The sequence below is a fragment of the Dromaius novaehollandiae genome, chromosome W (assembly GCF_036370855.1).
Source record: "Dromaius novaehollandiae isolate bDroNov1 chromosome W, bDroNov1.hap1, whole genome shotgun sequence".
NCBI lineage: Eukaryota > Metazoa > Chordata > Aves > Casuariiformes > Dromaiidae > Dromaius > Dromaius novaehollandiae.
Window position 1 is genome coordinate 51,146,214 of NC_088130.1, and position 16,531 is coordinate 51,162,744.

General features: G+C 40.8%; 1 protein-coding gene across 1 annotated transcript; it reads right to left on the bottom strand.

Moving 5' to 3' along the window:
- LOC135324481 (probable ATP-dependent RNA helicase DDX4) lies at positions 1-9,681 on the bottom strand. Its single transcript, XM_064500973.1, has 6 exons — positions 9,592-9,681; positions 9,349-9,437; positions 7,535-7,601; positions 2,873-2,947; positions 1,547-1,618; positions 1-74 (listed from the first exon to the last, which is right to left on the bottom strand). The coding sequence occupies exons 2-6, from the start codon at positions 9,418-9,420 to the stop codon at positions 1-3; spliced, it is 360 nt and encodes a 119-aa protein (XP_064357043.1). The 5' UTR covers positions 9,421-9,437; positions 9,592-9,681.
- Between the last annotated feature and the right edge of the window lie 6,850 nt (positions 9,682-16,531).

Genomic DNA, 16,531 nt, shown 5'->3' on the forward strand with positions numbered 1-16,531 from the left:
TCATACAATTCTTGGAGTTATCCTAGACTGTATCCTAACAAAGCCCAGTACTGAGTCAATAACAAATCTGAGATCTGCAAAAGAACATTTAATCATCCATTTCCGAAGAATTTAAATATCCAGCTTTCTTCAAGTACCTTTTGTCTTTCCAATTTATCCACATTTAATATATTACTCAAAATTGCTTATTTAGTCACTTGAGACAATATGCCACTGTATTCAATGTATTTTCATGTCTACCCTCTTCTTTAGTTGCCCTTCTGATGGGAAGGGAGAGGATGAAGACAGCCACATTCATAAGCCACAAGCTATTTCTCATTTAAGAGACAGGGCACAGTTTTAGGTTTTGTCACAAGTTCTTAGCAGGCCACTTCTATTGTCATTTACTCCTTAGCCTTTATTCTTCTATTAAAGATCTTTTCTATTATCTTGTAATGACAAAGAGCACATTCTGCTAAATGTGACCACAAGGTTATACCACAGGCATCTATTTCCTTCTCCTCCAGTTCTTGGTACACACATATTTAAATATAACCACTGCCATTTGAGTTCTTCCAAATGCAAAATAGATAAATAGATAAAAATCCCATCTTAGACTCACATGCAAAAGGCAGGCTGGATGTAAACATTCACAAATATTACATACCTTAAATACAGATTGTAGGTTACTTAACAGTTGCTTAAGACAGTGTACAGCAGAACTGTTAGGCATTATCCATTGTCACTGGCAAAGCGTTACTGTCTGCTTAGTCAACTAAACCTAGCGCTCCCCTACCAAAGGGTACATCAGTCCTAGACATGGGGAAATAGTGTAGCGTTTTCTGAAGGAGTACACAGAACTCAAGTGATTGCACAGATATCCTCAGAGATGCTGCACAATGTTGTTCTGCAAAACATGCCAAACCAGTATCAGAGCTTGCTTTCCTTGTTTCTTAAGCAATCCCACTTACAGCCAGAAAATTGTTTGGACAGATGCTACATGGTAATAGTTTCCACTGCAAGATGCACTTTTGGTGGTAGCTGGTGGGAGCATATGGGCTAATACAAAGTAGCAATTACCAGTTTCTTGAATGTGCATCACATCAGGGGGACACTCTCCATTATAAAAGCTGGAAGCAGGATATGGGTTAAATATCACTTTATGGACACTCTAGAGACTAAGCTTTCAGGCCTTACACAGGAGAGCACTGGTATACTTTCTCATATGGGGTATACATGAATACCAATATTCAGCTGCCTTTTGTATTATATCATCACTCCAAGAAATCAGAAAAATATCTCCCTCCAAGGAAAATGGAATCAAAAGCAGAGGTCAACAAAATGTACTGATTTTAAATGTAGAGCCCTGCCTTCATGGCAAATACAGAGAGGTACTGTATTTTGTGCAATCAAAACTAAGGGGTTATACTGAATGACTAAATTATGCAGAAATATGGATTGTTATTTATCTCAAAGTCATAAACACTAATCTGGCTCTGATACAAACCAAATACCTGAATAGCAAATACCAATACTCATTAGAATTACAGACAGTCCATAAAGTTACCTCTGTTTCCAAAACTTCTTCCGCTACCAAATCTCACTGGCTGATCCTCTCTGTTCAGAGATTCATTGGTGTCTACAATTAGAGAGAGAAAAAAGAATAAAAAAAATCAACTTCACAACTGTCTTTTGTAGCAGTTTATTATTTAAATCAACATAGAATTACAGAATCATTCAGGTTGGTGGGGACCTCAGGAGGTCTCTGCTCTGACCTCCCACTCATAGCAGAGTCAACACAAAACTCAGACAACGCTGCTCACAGCTTTGTGCAGTCATGTCTTGAAAGCCTCCAAGGATGCAGGACACAGCCTCTCTAAGCACCTGCTCTACCACCGGACTCTTCCCCTGGGGAAAAAAGGTTTCCCTTATATCCAGTCTGAACCCCTCTTGTTTTAACTTGCACCTGTTTCTCTCATTCACCTGTTCTGAACCTCAGTAAAGAGCCTGGCTCCATATTCTTGATAACCTCCTCATTTGTACAGGAAGGCTGCTCTGAGGTCCCCCTGACTTCTCTTCTCCAGGCCGAGCAAGCCCTGCTCCCTCAGCCTCACAAGGCAGGTGCTCCAGCCCCAGGAGCATGCTGGTGGCCCTCTGCTGAAATTGAACCATGTATTAATGCACTAGTGATATGTTCACTAACTATTCTTTTAAGAAAAACCAGGTATAAAAATATCGAAGGGAAAGGAAACAACAAAAGGAAGAAATGCACACATATTCAAAGGCTGAATTGAATACATTCTCCAGTCAGTACCAGTTTAGCTTACTAAATACACAATCAACTTAAGACCATGGAAGAGAGAAGTAGTATGCAATCATGTCAGTTAAGATTAAATCATACTTGGTATTACAAATCAAAACATCTTCAAAGGATAGTAAGAAGAAAGAAGAAGGAATGATAAGAAGCTACATTTACTCCATTGGAAGTTCAGCTAAATGCATACATTACATACCCATATTCTGGATGCATACATACATCCAGAATAGACTGGAACTTCTACTAGCAGCCTAACCAAGGTCAACATATTACACTGGGAAGTGAAGACCATGAAATCAGTTATTTGAAAACAAACACATGGTGAAACAAGGTGTCCATTTACAAAACAATGAAAATGAACTAAACAAAATAGCTTAGGACAGGTATAACTACTGTTTTCCATAAGAAACAGCACCACTCAGCCACAGTACTACTATTAACACAGTATTATTCAAATTTTCAGAATATATTTGGGTACCAGTAGTATGGTTCTCCATCTCCATTGGACTAATGTTTAGTCCAAACTGAAGACTTCATTGCTCCCCTAAACCACAAGCATCAACTATAAAGTCCTACCTTTACTCCTAAAACATCCTCCAACTCCAAAAACATCCTGCATGTGCTGACTTTTGTTAGGTCCTTCACCAGCACCTGGAAAAGAATAACGATTAGATACTCAGGTTTTCGATACTGCCACCCATAACATTCTCACAAACTGTTAAGTATAGACTACACAAGTAGACAGTGACGTTGGCTGAAAATAGGCCTAACTGGTGCACTCAAAGTGTTGCGATCAGCAGCACAAAAGGTCCAGCTGGAAGCCAGTCAACAGTGGAGTACCCCAGGGGTCAATACTTGGGCAAGAACTGTTCAACATCTTCACTAGTGACCTGGATGATGAGACACAGTGTACCCTCACAGTTCGCAGATAATACAAAACTGGAAGGAGTGGCTGGCACACCACCAGATGGTTGTGCTGCCATTAAGAGGGACCTTGACAGGCTGGAGAAAGAGGCCGAAAAAACTCATGAAGTTCAACAAGGGGAAATGCACAGTCCTGCACCTGCAAAAGAAGAACCCCATGCACCCGTACAGGCTGGGGGCCAAACTGCTGGAGAGCAGCTCTGCAGAGAAGCACCTGGGGGCCACGGTGGACAATTGATCATGAGCCAGCAATGTCCCCTTGAGGCAGAGAAAACCACCAGCATCCTGGGCTGCAATAGGAAGAGCACTGCCAGAAGGTCAGGAGAGGTGATTCTTGCCCTCTCCTCAATGCCTGTGTGATCACACCTGTAGTCCTGTGTCCAATTTTAGGTTCTCCAGCACAAGAGACACGGATGTACTGGAGTGAGTCCAGCATAGGGTCACAAAGATGATTAAGGGATTGGAGCATGTCCTATAGTGAAAGGCTGAAAGAGCTGGGATTGTTTAGCCTGAAGAGGAGAAGGCTTGAGGGGAATCGATGTGCATTAATATTTGATGGAGGAAGTAAAGACAACAAAAATCAGACTCTTCTCAGTGAAGATACAAGAGAGAATGGGCACAAACTGAAAGACAGAAGATTCCATTTAAACATAAGGAAAAACCTTTTTTACTCTATGGTGACTAAATACCAGATGGGTATTTAATAGGTCCCATTCAACCTGAATTATTCTGTAATACTAAAGTTCCCTATTCTACAACACCAATCTCAGAATCAGCTTACATGAGCAACCATCATAAAGATATCAAACCTGGAATCAAGAATCTACAGATTTTTAGATAGATCTGCAAGTATACGGCAGATTAAGGAAACTGACTTACTGTTTTCCTTCCAAGGTAAGCTGATTTAACATAACAATGAATCTACCCCTGAAAAAAAAAAGCACTAGTACACATTCTTCAACAAGACAAACACGTTAGTTAATGAAGAAGCCACCCGTATACAAGAGGTTGTCATAATGGGGGGGTGAGGGGGGAGAATTGGGTGATGACATGCTTGTAATATTACCAAGTTACTCTATTAGGAAACCTTGCTGCTACAGCACTAAAGGTGTTAAAACTGCTACTTTAGTAGTCTGAATAGTGTTCAGAATTCATGTTAATTTGAATATTTAAGTGGGTAGTTTGTGATAATGCTGGTATGCAAGATTCCTTTACAGAACACTCTGATGCTCATATTTCTATTTAAGTAGTAAGCAAAAATCTCAAATTCATGAAATTGATATTTTAAGGTTTTATCAGATGATAGATTGGCTTCCCATTGACTAAGTCTATTTGCCTTTAAAGGGGTAAGGACTCTTCCCATTGCTTCCATTCCTAAACAATTCTTATTCCACGACTCCTCTTCCACTTGAGATTTCCATACCTTGAGCACGCCTAGTTAATTCAACATTCAGAGTTTCTGAAAGCACATCAGTTGTCAAAGTACTTCATCAGTAACACATCTGCTTTGAGAAGTTCCTGCCTTGTCTTGAGTTTTCTATCTCTACTTACAAAAGAGGCTAGACAAAAACACAGCTTTACAGACAGCTAACAGGAAAGAACTGATAATCATTCTAATTGTCTTTAGTGAAGTCTGATACACTTAGCACATTCACCAAATCAACTGAAGACCACACTGCACTGTTACCTTCCAGACAGCCTACTAATCCTGAGAGAAGTAACTGTAAAAACAGCATGTTGCTGTAGTTATCTTTCATTTGTTGTATGGGCTTATACAGGTTCTCGTATCTATACAGGATGGCAAGCTAACTGGTCTTCCTAGGGAGTCTAGAGGAAGTACCAAAAACTAAAGGTTAATTTACCACTATATCATTTATCACTCTAAATTTACCAATTTTCAAGCAAATATTAATATTAGAAGAAAGCCTTGTTTTCAGTCCACTGAAGTTAAATCTAGCATTGCATCAGCATAACTCAAGCAATAGCTGTTGGATCTGCTTTGTTCATTATGCACATTCACTGCTTTTTCTATTGTAACTGGGATTTAAAGTCATGATTTCTTCCATTCCACCTCCAAATCCTGTACATCCTAAATAAATAGCATTTCAGCATGATGTTTATTTTTTTTTAAAAGAGTACCAAAGGAGCATGAAACAAAAAAGGTCCTTCGGAACTGAAAATTCAGAATAGCCAGCTTGTAAACAAAGGTTTGCTTTCACATGGAAGCAATACAAAGAACAGAGTAATTTAAGTCAAATTAAAGGTTTATAAAACACTAGTTGCAAGTATGCGATTATTATTTTTAGCTTATGCTCATTATGACTTACACTAGAGAGCACTACTATTAGAAAGTGTTTCAAAGAAAAAGAAAATGGAAGGTGACCCTGCATACCCTAACTCTACTCATGGTATTTTGTGTCAAACGCATGAACTATACAATTAACAATGTAGTTATAAACTAAGCATAGTCTAGAAGTCCATTCCAGACAAGAAGAGCAGCCTGTAGGGTCTTGATTGTAAAAAATCCTTTGCTTCAAATGAAGCACATTTTCTTTTTTACAAGTTAGTTTTCCAAAGGAAAATACAGGAAAGGCCCACGTAGCCTTTCTGAAAAAAGGACAGCTTTTTCCACAGTAGTGTAGGGGGAAGAATCCCTAATACTGGTACAGGTTTTTAAATGAGGTGAAGACTAGATGCACAGACTCATCAATTCAGAGCCTTCCCTTTGGACTTCCCAAACAGCTTTAGTTCTTCAAGTTAAAACAGCAAATGAGTAAGTAACCTCAGAATTATTAAGTTTGAAAACACATAGATTCCTATCAACTAACAAGAACCTGAAAGATTTAGTCAGGCCAAAACAGAGCCTTTGAAACTGCTCACACTGATTGAACATGTCAAGATGTGCCTCGCCCCAAAAAGAAACAAGTTGTTAATGCTGACAGTGAAAGCAAGATCTTCAGCGACAGAAGTCCTCCCTCCCTTGAGTCCAGTGCAATACGCAAAAATCACAACTCTATTTTGTAATATGTAATGGAAGAGCCTTTGAATAGGCAGAGTTGACAGCTACTCAGAAAGAGTCACAGGAGCACATCCAGAACAGGATACAACAAAGCTCTTAGATTCACTTACAGCTAATGGTACAACAGAAAAGTTCACTTAAAGAGCACTGCCTTTCCTATTTATTGTGTCAAATCATTACTGAAGTTAGTCACCTGGAATCCTGATAAAACATTCTGCTGTTCTAGGACGAAAGCAAAGCCTGCCCTCTGAATTCTGCTTCCCATATCTGCTAGTCCACATTCAGAGGAGTTCAAACAGTGCAAGTGGCATCTTGTTCCTGTCCTTCTTAATTTCCCAATATCTTTGGGTGAAAAAATTGGAGAAAGATTATGACAGCCTTTCACCTACAGACTGAAAGGCAGGAGTGATAGACTGGCAGCATACTGCCCTGTTCTGACTGCTCATGAACATACTTATCTCAGATTTCTGCTAAACACAACTTGTTAAAATGAAGTTTAGGCTGTTCTTTCATAGTTGGGTCAATTAAATTATGTAAGCTCCAAGTTTTTCTCCAGATGCAATTTTACCGAAGTTAAATATCAAGTCACCTAAACAAAGACCATTTTTAAGAACATAGACCACAGTGAGAACGTCCTCATCTCCCTATCCCACACAGACTATGTCAGTTCTAAGCAAAACCTGTTTCCTGATCTGAATATTGTACAGCCACACAAAGCAATGCCTAGGGCAAATCACCTTCAGTGGCAACACTAGGTTGACATATTTAAACTAAAACTTCAGTTCAAGTTTATAAAGGCATCATCTTCATTAAACCAAGACTGCTTTAAGGAAAGCTCATACCTAGTATCAGTGTCTTGTTTTGTGAGGTCTTTTAAAATGCTGATATAGGTTTCTGTTCAACAACTTCATCTGAACTTTTCTTATTGTCAACACAACTCTTAGAGGTGACCCTGCTAGAACTACTCAACTCCACATACAATATTTATTCATTTTCAATATTTATGTTTAGCACAGGCAGTTCTAAAAATGCTTAGGAATTTGGTGCCTACTGATTTTCAGTAAAAGTTGTACTGAGTAAAGTTTTCCAGAGCATAGAACTGCAGTAAACACAGACTAAGGGTCAAAAGTAAAGTCTACTCACTGTATTACCTGTAAGATTTGATGTTGCTTACTGCACGGGGACACATGAAGAAAACAGAATATGATGGTATTGCAGCTTCCCTTGATTTCCTAAACCATTTAAGTGCTCAGCTCCCGAAAAACATGGATAAAAATCAAGCCTCTTACACATACCTAACGAGGTTATACTTTGACTGCAGTCAGACAAGAGGCTATCTGGTCTTCCAGAGAAGCCCATTTCCTAAAACAGGAAAAAAGGTACAATATCACGTTAGCTCCAGACTAAGCAAAATACACCCATACAGGTGCAGCCGCTAAGGCTTTCACTTGACAGAAATTGTTGCCTTCTGCACTTTCTGAAGTGCATGGTCTTTCCAACACTTTTGTTCAAAGTTTCTTATGTCAGTGTTACTATAAATACATATTGTTCACTACTCCATGTCACCACAAGCACAATATGCACAGCTGACAGATGGAGTTAGATAAGTTATCTTACCTTCTATCAGAGAATTATGGAGGCATCAACACTGTTAGCTGAATAAAAAATATTTTAAGCCTTGAATGTAAGAAAACCAAAACAGCACTAGAATGTTTTAAAGTAATTCTTTTCCAGTATTTATTTGGAAAGCTTTCAGACTTTTAGCATTGTGAATAAACACGGTTTTTATGTTTCATAACCGCACTTTCAGGGTTTTACTACAGCATATTTATATAGGAAATCTTTAATGGATATGAATGACTGATATCTGCCTCTTATTTATTCAAGGTTTCAGAAACTCCATTTGAAAGAGTTCATAACAGCACATTTTCCTCTTATGGTCAATTTTATCTCCAGTGAAGAGATCTGCTTTACTTTCTCTTGTCTAATGCAAACCAGACACACACTAGGTGCTTCTAACATTAAGAAACTTGATTGCTAGCTGACTGCAGAACATCACAGAACTACCAATACTTTTACTCTAAGATTGTGCTTTTTTAGATTTCACTACAGCTTTGCAAGTTATTTCAAAGTGGCAATTAACCATTACAAGAAATTAAACTCAATTTGAGAAAACTACTATTCTGAAACTGTATGCAACAATTTATTTTTTGCAACCTTACTTCTAGTCTCATACATATACTTGGATATATCATTTGCCTCTCCTCACCCTCCCTGTTCCTCATGGCTGGATTTTAAGTGTGCTTACTAAAGCCAATACTAGCTAGTAAGTATTCGGTGTAAAGCGCCATAGAATTTATCGCAATATCTTCCGTGATACTAATATTTAGTCACTGAGACTAGAAGTATCAAAATACTTGTCTCTTCTCATTCCTGTGTTTTGTCTTTTATTTCCCACCGAAGCATTTAGCTGCTATGCAAAAACAGCAAGCTTGAATAGGAAGAATTTGTACACAAGATTTAGGAGCTTAAAACTAGACTTGACAGCACTTACCTTAAGTCATCTTTGTTCTGCCAAGAACTCTGGAACTGAATTTTAAGAATTCTTACCTGTGGTCAGACTCAAGCTGCATACACAGGAATCTACATCAGACTAATTTCTATGAGCACTCTTTTCCAGTTTCAGTCTAAGCGAGTTGAACTCACAAATATTTCAGTAGTCCAACTCACTTAGTGGTGAAGGACAAGAAAAACAGGAAAAAAAAAAGCAGAGTAGAAACAAACTACAGTAGTAACAGAAGATCTGTGGAGAAGCAACAATTCTATCTATTCCTCTATGATAGCTTTTGACCTCTGACAAGGCTCTAAGAGCCTCCACGGACAGGAGACGCAGCAGCATTTGGGAGACTGCAACTGCCACTCTTTGTCAAGGAAGGACTTTGTCTCCCCAATACACAAGTTGGGGCAAGTGGCTGTTCGTGCTTCGGAGGCCACAGCAACAGGCAGCCCCCGCTGCGGCCACCCGGTCCGCGGCAACGGAGAGCAGGGCAGAGGAGCCCGGCCACGTGCCGCAGCGCAACGGTCACCCGCGCGCCCGCCCCTTCCTTACCAGCTCCTCGAAGGGCGGGAGGACGGGCGCCCCGCTGTCGCCGATCTCCGCATCCCAGTCCTCCTGGCTCATGCTGCGCGCTCCCGAGCCTGCCCGCAGGAGAGGGGACGCGTTAGCGACGCATCCGCCCCAACGGCTCAGGCTCGCGCGCGCCCGCGACACAGAGCCCACGTGCCCCACACCCCCACCCCGGGGAAGGCCACCCGCCCGCCCGGCGAGAGAAGCGCCAGCCCCACAACCTACCTCCCCTCCGCAGCCCCACGCTGGAGAACAATGGCGCGCCTCAACGCGGCGCCTAATAACGCTACCGCCACGTGCTGCGCACGGCCCGCCCCGCGTCACGCGCCTCGCCCGCCAGCCAATAAGGTTGCGGCTCGCGAGCGCGGCGCATGCGTTGGTGGCTGCAGTGGGCGCTGTGGTAGTGCGCGCAGACTGGTGAGAAGGCGCGTGGCAGTTGCGGCGGTTGCGCTGTAGGCGCGTTGCTGCGCGCGGGTTGTGGGGCTCGTGGAGCAATGGCTGGCCAGGCATCTTGTGATTTGCTCTATACGTGGGCAAAGGAGGGAAGCGGATCTCTCACTGTAGTGCGTATCGCTGTGTGGGAGAGGTTGTTGGCTTCGGGGGAGGTAAGGTGCCTGTGGCAAGAAAAGAGAGCTCAGGAAAACGCAGTGTTTCAGGGAGTTATTTTTACTAGTATATGGGTATCCTTGTACTTTGGTTCTTCTGCTTGATTCTCTGAGTTTCTGCATATTCCTTGGTTATCTGCATATGTTACTGTTAAAGTGTGATTTATTTTACAAGTATCTAAAATAATGAAATCAGAGCTGCTTGGCAGAGCTGTAACTAAGATATGGGTCACTTATTTCAAAAAGAAGTTTTAAACAGTAGTAATTAAGCATAACAGACAACTTTGTAAGATCATGAAAATGCCCCTTTGTGAAAACAAATTTGTTTAATTGAATTAAACAGACACCATATTTAAAAATAAATGTTTTAAACATCACTCTTTTGATTCTTTTTTTAACTAGACTTAGAGAGAAAAGGAAGAGGCTAAATTTCTGGAGCAAAAGCTTTATTTGTATTTAAGTACTGGAGTTCATAGATAGGACTCTTGTACAGCTCATCCTTTAAAAGTCTTGGTAGGTACTCTGATACTTTGCCTTGTGTTTCTGAGCTGCCTGCAATACACATCTTTGCTGTGTCTTTGTCATGCTGTGGAGTAATGTGGCAATACTTATTCTGAAAAAGCTTAAAGGCAATGCATGTTGTCCCACTAATATGATAAATTCTCATTTATCTGCTCCACTCTATTCAACATATTTTCCTCAAGTCAGGAAAATATTCTGAGAAGCTGTGTGCCTGTCTGAGAGCTTCTCTGCTGCTGCAGGGAAGGTAAGCCATCTCTGTCACTTTCTAGCGGGCATCTGAATGCCTAGTAGGGGCTTCGGATAACAGTAAAGCAAATTCTTGCGGCTGATGGGATTGAAGAGTGGTCCCTGAAGTAAAACTGGTAACTTTCACCTTATGCCTTGTCCGTTAATGTCTACTCCTTATAGATGTTTCTTTTCTGGAAACATCTGAACAGTACCCAAGTTTTGTTGAACCTAGAATAAAAAGCATCTGTGAAAGTTAAGAACCAGCTTTTTTACTTCAGAGTTTACTTAAAACTGTATCACCGGAACAGGCTGTTCTTACTGCAGATATCAAAGCTAAGCACTTGGAGTTACCAGCACTCAATAAGTAATCATGCAGCAAGATAGACTATGTCCAAGGATGAAGAACTCACAGTGGTAGCATCTCTGGGAAGTGTAAAAAGCAATTTACGAGTTCCTGAAGCAGCATGTGGAATTAGCAGGGAGGGTATGAAGCTACATGTCATGCACTGTGCTATGCTGAGTTATCTACTTTGTGCTTAATCGAGAAAGGAGAGCAGGCTACTTCATCAACCAAAAAGGCTTCTGTTTTTGCTGCACTGAAGAAGCTTTATTTTGGGCATTTGCAAAGGCAAAGGACAAGTATGTCTGTTTTTCTGAGAAACTTATGGTTGAAGGCAGATGTGCTACTCTGGTGCAACTATGCCAAATTTAGAGTGCTTTCAAATTGTTCACCTGCCTTTCCATCCACAGGTTACCATTTTCTCAGATTTGCCATGATAACTTTGTGTTCAGCACTCCCTAATTTAATCAAAGTGATACAGTTTAGCTTACCACTTTCTCATGGCAGGCTTATAGAGCAGCTATGCAGTCATGGTAGCAAATCGGTAATCACTGGTGGGTGGGTGATCTCTCAGTTCATGTCAGATGCAATCAGCATTTTCTATTTCCCATGGGCTCTCATAGTAGATAGACTTGGAGAGTTCCTACTTTCTTCTTCTGCTACTCTGATTCTGCTCATTGTAGGACACTCTCTATTTGTTGCCTCCCAATCACTTCACACAGCTTCAGGAGAAATCAAACAATGAAATTCTGTCAATGCCAAGAACCTGTGTGGTAAATACAGCTAGTTATTTCAACTCAGAAGATTCTGCAGGGAGCTCCAAGCTCAAGGAGATTTTTTTCCTAAGACTACCAACAGCTCAATGTAAGCTGTTGAGTTAGATGCAAAGTTGCACAAGATGTTTGCTGAGTACAATGATTTCTGAACCTCTTGAGTAGGATATATTATGTTATAAACTACTTGTGTACAATAATTTAGAAAGAAGCATTGTTCCTTGAATAGCATGAGAATTCTTGTCTTGTTGCTCTGTATTTTATAATGAGGTTCCACACTTTTAGTAAAGTGCAAACTCTTGTTTGAAGCTTTTCCTGCAGTAGATCAGATCTCTGTTATAATATGACGTCTCTATCCCATGTAGTTTCAGTGATAATCTTTAGAGGTATCCACATTTAGGTTTCTCTTCTCTCTCTTCAGTGATAAATATCCAGTAAAAACTTGCATGAAGTTAAAGTATTTGGAATTTCCTTGTCTTTCAAGGCAGCAGCATGATGTTCTGTTTCCCCAGGAAAGAAATTAGGCTTAAAACCTGATTATTTTCTGTGATCAGGTTCCCCCTGAGCTATGTGCTAATAGAATGCTCACACATCACATGAAAGAAGCGCTAGCAACCAACAAGCATATATTTGATTTGCTTATTTTGCTCCTATTAACATGTTAATTCATGCGCAGGTACTACCTGTCTCAAAATACTTGAGGCAGCAATGTACAATTACTGAAGAGTTTTATCCATAGCTGTGTGCTTGTGGGGTTTTTTTGTGGAGGCATACAAACATTTGTATGTGGGCAAGTCACCCTTGAGTCTTTTCCAAAAAAGACAAACCTTTAACACTTAGGATGCCTCTTGCAATTACAGTTAGAAACAAGAGTCAAATATACAGTTCGATTTCTCTTCTTTTGTACTGATTAAAGAGAAAAATATAACATCAGTGATAACATTTCTAAGCTTTAGCTGTTTAAGAATGTGAACAGATGAAAAAGACTTACCAGTGTTTGTTACATGAGCCTTTTCAGCTTTTTGCTGTCATTACAGCAAATATATATGTTTATTAAAGAGCTTGCATTAAAATTTCCCCACTATAGTGTGATGGGATGCTGCAGTGCCCTCTCTTAGATATTATCATGAGGACACAAATACTTTAGAATATTTTCCCCCTTTGCAGTGGGTGAGGTTGTAGAATCAAAAATTGTATATTACAGCTAGAGTTTATATGCCCCCAGAAAATTTTTATCCTGCATGATCAAGGGTTCAGTTGTAAGGATGTAGCCTTGTAATACAGTATTGCCATTCTCAGTAACAGGCTATAACTTTTGCACTGAATTTGCAAGGCCTCAGGACTGAGGCATGTCAGGCTTGGTCTTTCTGAACTTTTCTTGACCTGCCTACTACTTTGTTTTTCTTGGTTTAGCTGTGACAGCAATTTCTCTGATTGACCAGGTGTCTGTGGCCAATTTATTTTACCTTTGTTATCTGTGTGTGGTTATTACATCTATTATTACATAGATAGCAGTAACAACCAGTAGAATGAAGTGTTTATGACTAACACAATAATGTAGTATAGTGAAATACAGGCCTGGTATGGTAGCAGAGGCTTTGAGAAGTGGTGACACAGGATGCAGTGTAGAGGAGTACAGGAATGGGATGATCAGGGATAGGGTCCAGGCTGGCACTGGAGGCCCCATGGCTAAAAACAACTTGCTCATGGTCAGTTAAAGAAATGCAGACCTGGAGCTGGGCAAAACTGGTCCCAGGGGTAAAAAAAAGTAGTATCTATATCTAACATATGTGAAAGGCACCATGTATAGTAAATAAGGATGTAACATGGAAATGTAGACCACTGGAGAAAGGTGTAAAAGCACGTTAGCAAGCTTATAAAAAGGACCCCAAGTGGATCCTGGAGTGAGAAAGAAGAAACCACCAACATGAGTATCATTCTTCCCAGTGGAGGATTCAAGATGCTTACAGCTTACTGTAATTGCCACTGCCAAGATGAAACCACCAGTCTTAGGACTGAGAGGAGCAGTGAAAGGTAAGTATAACCCCAGGAAAAGGGATAGAAGCTAAGCAGTGTGTATATAACAGCTTTATTCTTCCTTTTTGTGTAACAGTTAGATCTGGACTAATAATGATTAAACTATTAAGATTTCAGTTACACTAACAGGAAGCTCTTGGCTTTACTTCTATGTATAAGGTATGCTTCCTCTTTGCCCAAAAGCAAGATTTTGAGCATAACACAGTATTTACAGCTTAAATGCTCTTCCTGATCAGTATGTATCAGAAAAATCTGGAGAGAGATGTAACTAGAAAATGCAACAAAATATGAAGTTCATTAGCTAAATGGTGATGCCATTTATGAAGTGTCTTGGTTCATACATTAAAATATACCAGTTCTGTATTACTTCAATTTTATGAATTTGTGCATATTAGAATTATCTTATACTTTGCTTTGTGCTTGCAGGTATGCCTTAAGGCTAAATCAAAAGATTCAATATACAGTGTGAAGTTGAAATTTCTCTGCAAAGCTGTATTTAATGCCTTCTTCCTCTTTCTGAAGTACCAAGTGGTCCTAAGTGAGTTTAGGCTCCCATTTTTCTGGATGCTGCCCAGACACATAGTAAGAGACAGTTTCATCACCCAGAAGCTAACAGGTCATCACAACAGAACAGCACAACACAAATGTTGCAGGACAGTTGTTGAATATCCTTTCGTGAAGTCAGCTTGCTGTTGGATGTGTTTTTTCACAAGAGAACAGGAGGAATTGCTACCCTTCTGTTAGGCTAGCTTGCTGATAAATCATACAATAAAAATTTTCCTAAGTATCATTCTTTAAAGGACTGTACTTAGTGAACAAGGATGCAATTAAATACATATTGTATATCTGGTACAGTAGCTATGTAAGTGTTTCATAGTATAGAACACAGGACAGGCATCAGGAGTAAGACTAGCTGCTTGCATGCTTGAAATGTTGAAGATTCACATGCTTGCTTTTGCATGGTTCAGTTGAATTCATTTTGATAGCACTAGCATTTGATGTTACTGTTGCATTTCAAATTCTTGAGGAGTAAGTGGCCAGGCTTCCTGACCCACCTACCAAAATCTTCTGTGTTCAGGAGCCACAGGGTACATGTGGCATTTGAATTCCAAGAGTGGCTCAGAGGCAAAAAAAAACATAGTGAATTTTGTGGGGTTTTAGTCAGATTCAGCTTGCGTGCAGCTGAATTTCAGGGTGGCTGGTAGGGTTAGACTCTGCTGCCTCATTTCCTCCCACAGTTTGAAATTCAGATTACACAGCAGTTTTCTTGAATGAATAGTCCCATTGCTGGTCATGCAGTCTGTTTGGGGCTGCACTTGAACAAAAAGTACAGCTTGGGATTCATGTCTAGTTTGTTTTGCAATAGCTTCATTACATGGGGAAGCTATCTCTGCTGCCATCCTTACAGGCAATTCAGTGATTATTTTTTTTTTTTTTCTCCACAAGCATGAGTTGTAAATATCCCTAAAATTTTACTTTAACAGGATCTCAACTATGAAAAGGGCATGTTCCCAACCTTTAATTGGGAGTGAAGAAGAGGCTTAGGATCAAAAATAGTGAATTTCTAAAACGTATTGGCTTGCTGATAGTCTAGTCTGCTACCTGCCCTTTGCTCAGTATGTGTTGCATACTTCCAGGAGCAGGTCAACAGAGTCATGACGCACCACTCCTCACAGAAAGACCTTAGCCAATCATGATGAGAAACAGTGCGGTTGGCTTTGGCAAGGATTATGTCTATGCTTATGCACCATGCAGACTGCAAAAGCAAGGAAGCAAGTGGGTAAGGTGCTTTTTTTGAATTGGACATTAAGAGGCAGAAGGCTGGCTTCCCAACAAAGATGCTGAAAGATCTCCACATCCTAGAGGAGCTGGTGGCATCCCATGGACCACCAGAGGAAGTCAATAGATGGTGGCCTGTAGTGTAATGCCAGGTACTAGCCACAGTGCCGGTCATAACTAGCACACTGTGATCTAAATGAAGGAGCATCTGATCAATCACTGATAGCCCCAGCAAGTGCAAATCTTTTCTTCATGGCTGTTTGGTAAATAGGTGCTTGTCCACAGCCTTATTACCTACTCAAAGCATGTTTTGTTTTAGCACATGCTACTTCATGGCAGTGAAGCCCAGGACCCGGCTGCACAATAAAATAGTTTTATTTACAAAAAAGAGGAGGCAAATGAAATGCCTGCTAATAACCATTACACCTCCTACCCAAACCAAATTACTACACTCATCTGATTAAATCTTTGTTTTACAGTTAGCACTAGCCCCATTAAACCAGGTAGTCTATCAGCTTGTATTCCACTCTGCAGAACTCGCAGCTTTGGGTCTAAGGTGCAACTTTGGCCACAAGTCCTGCCGTGGGAGGAAGGACATGCTTCTGATCAGAAGGCACGCAGTTCACCCGATTTAACCGATTCTCAGAACCCCATTTAGCACCAATTTGAGACACGAGTCAAAAGCGCGGAAACGGCTGAAGGCAAGCAAGAGGTGGCAAATGGTGCTCGCGGCGGTGGGTGCGCGCAGCGCGCCTCGCACTTGCGCCCCTCCGCGGCCGCTGCCACGCGCCAGTCCGCTCCGCCGACGCCAGCCGAGGGGCGGGGCGCCGCGACCTAGCGTCGCGCACGGCTCTCTGGGAAATGTAGTCCTGCGCTTGGCA

Bases quoted from the DNA above. Each gene is read 5' to 3' on its own strand.
- LOC135324481 (XM_064500973.1), bottom strand. From the start codon at position 9,420: ATGAGCCAGGAGGACTGGGATGCGGAGATCGGCGACAGCGGGGCGCCC. The intron at 7,602-9,348 runs GTAAGGAAGGGG...TTCCTGTTTTAG, and splicing joins TCCCGCCCTTCGAGGAGCTG to GAAATGGGCTTCTCTGGAAG. The intron at 1,619-2,872 runs GTAGGACTTTAT...CTCTAATTGTAG, and splicing joins AGGATGTTTTAGGAGTAAAG to ACACCAATGAATCTCTGAAC.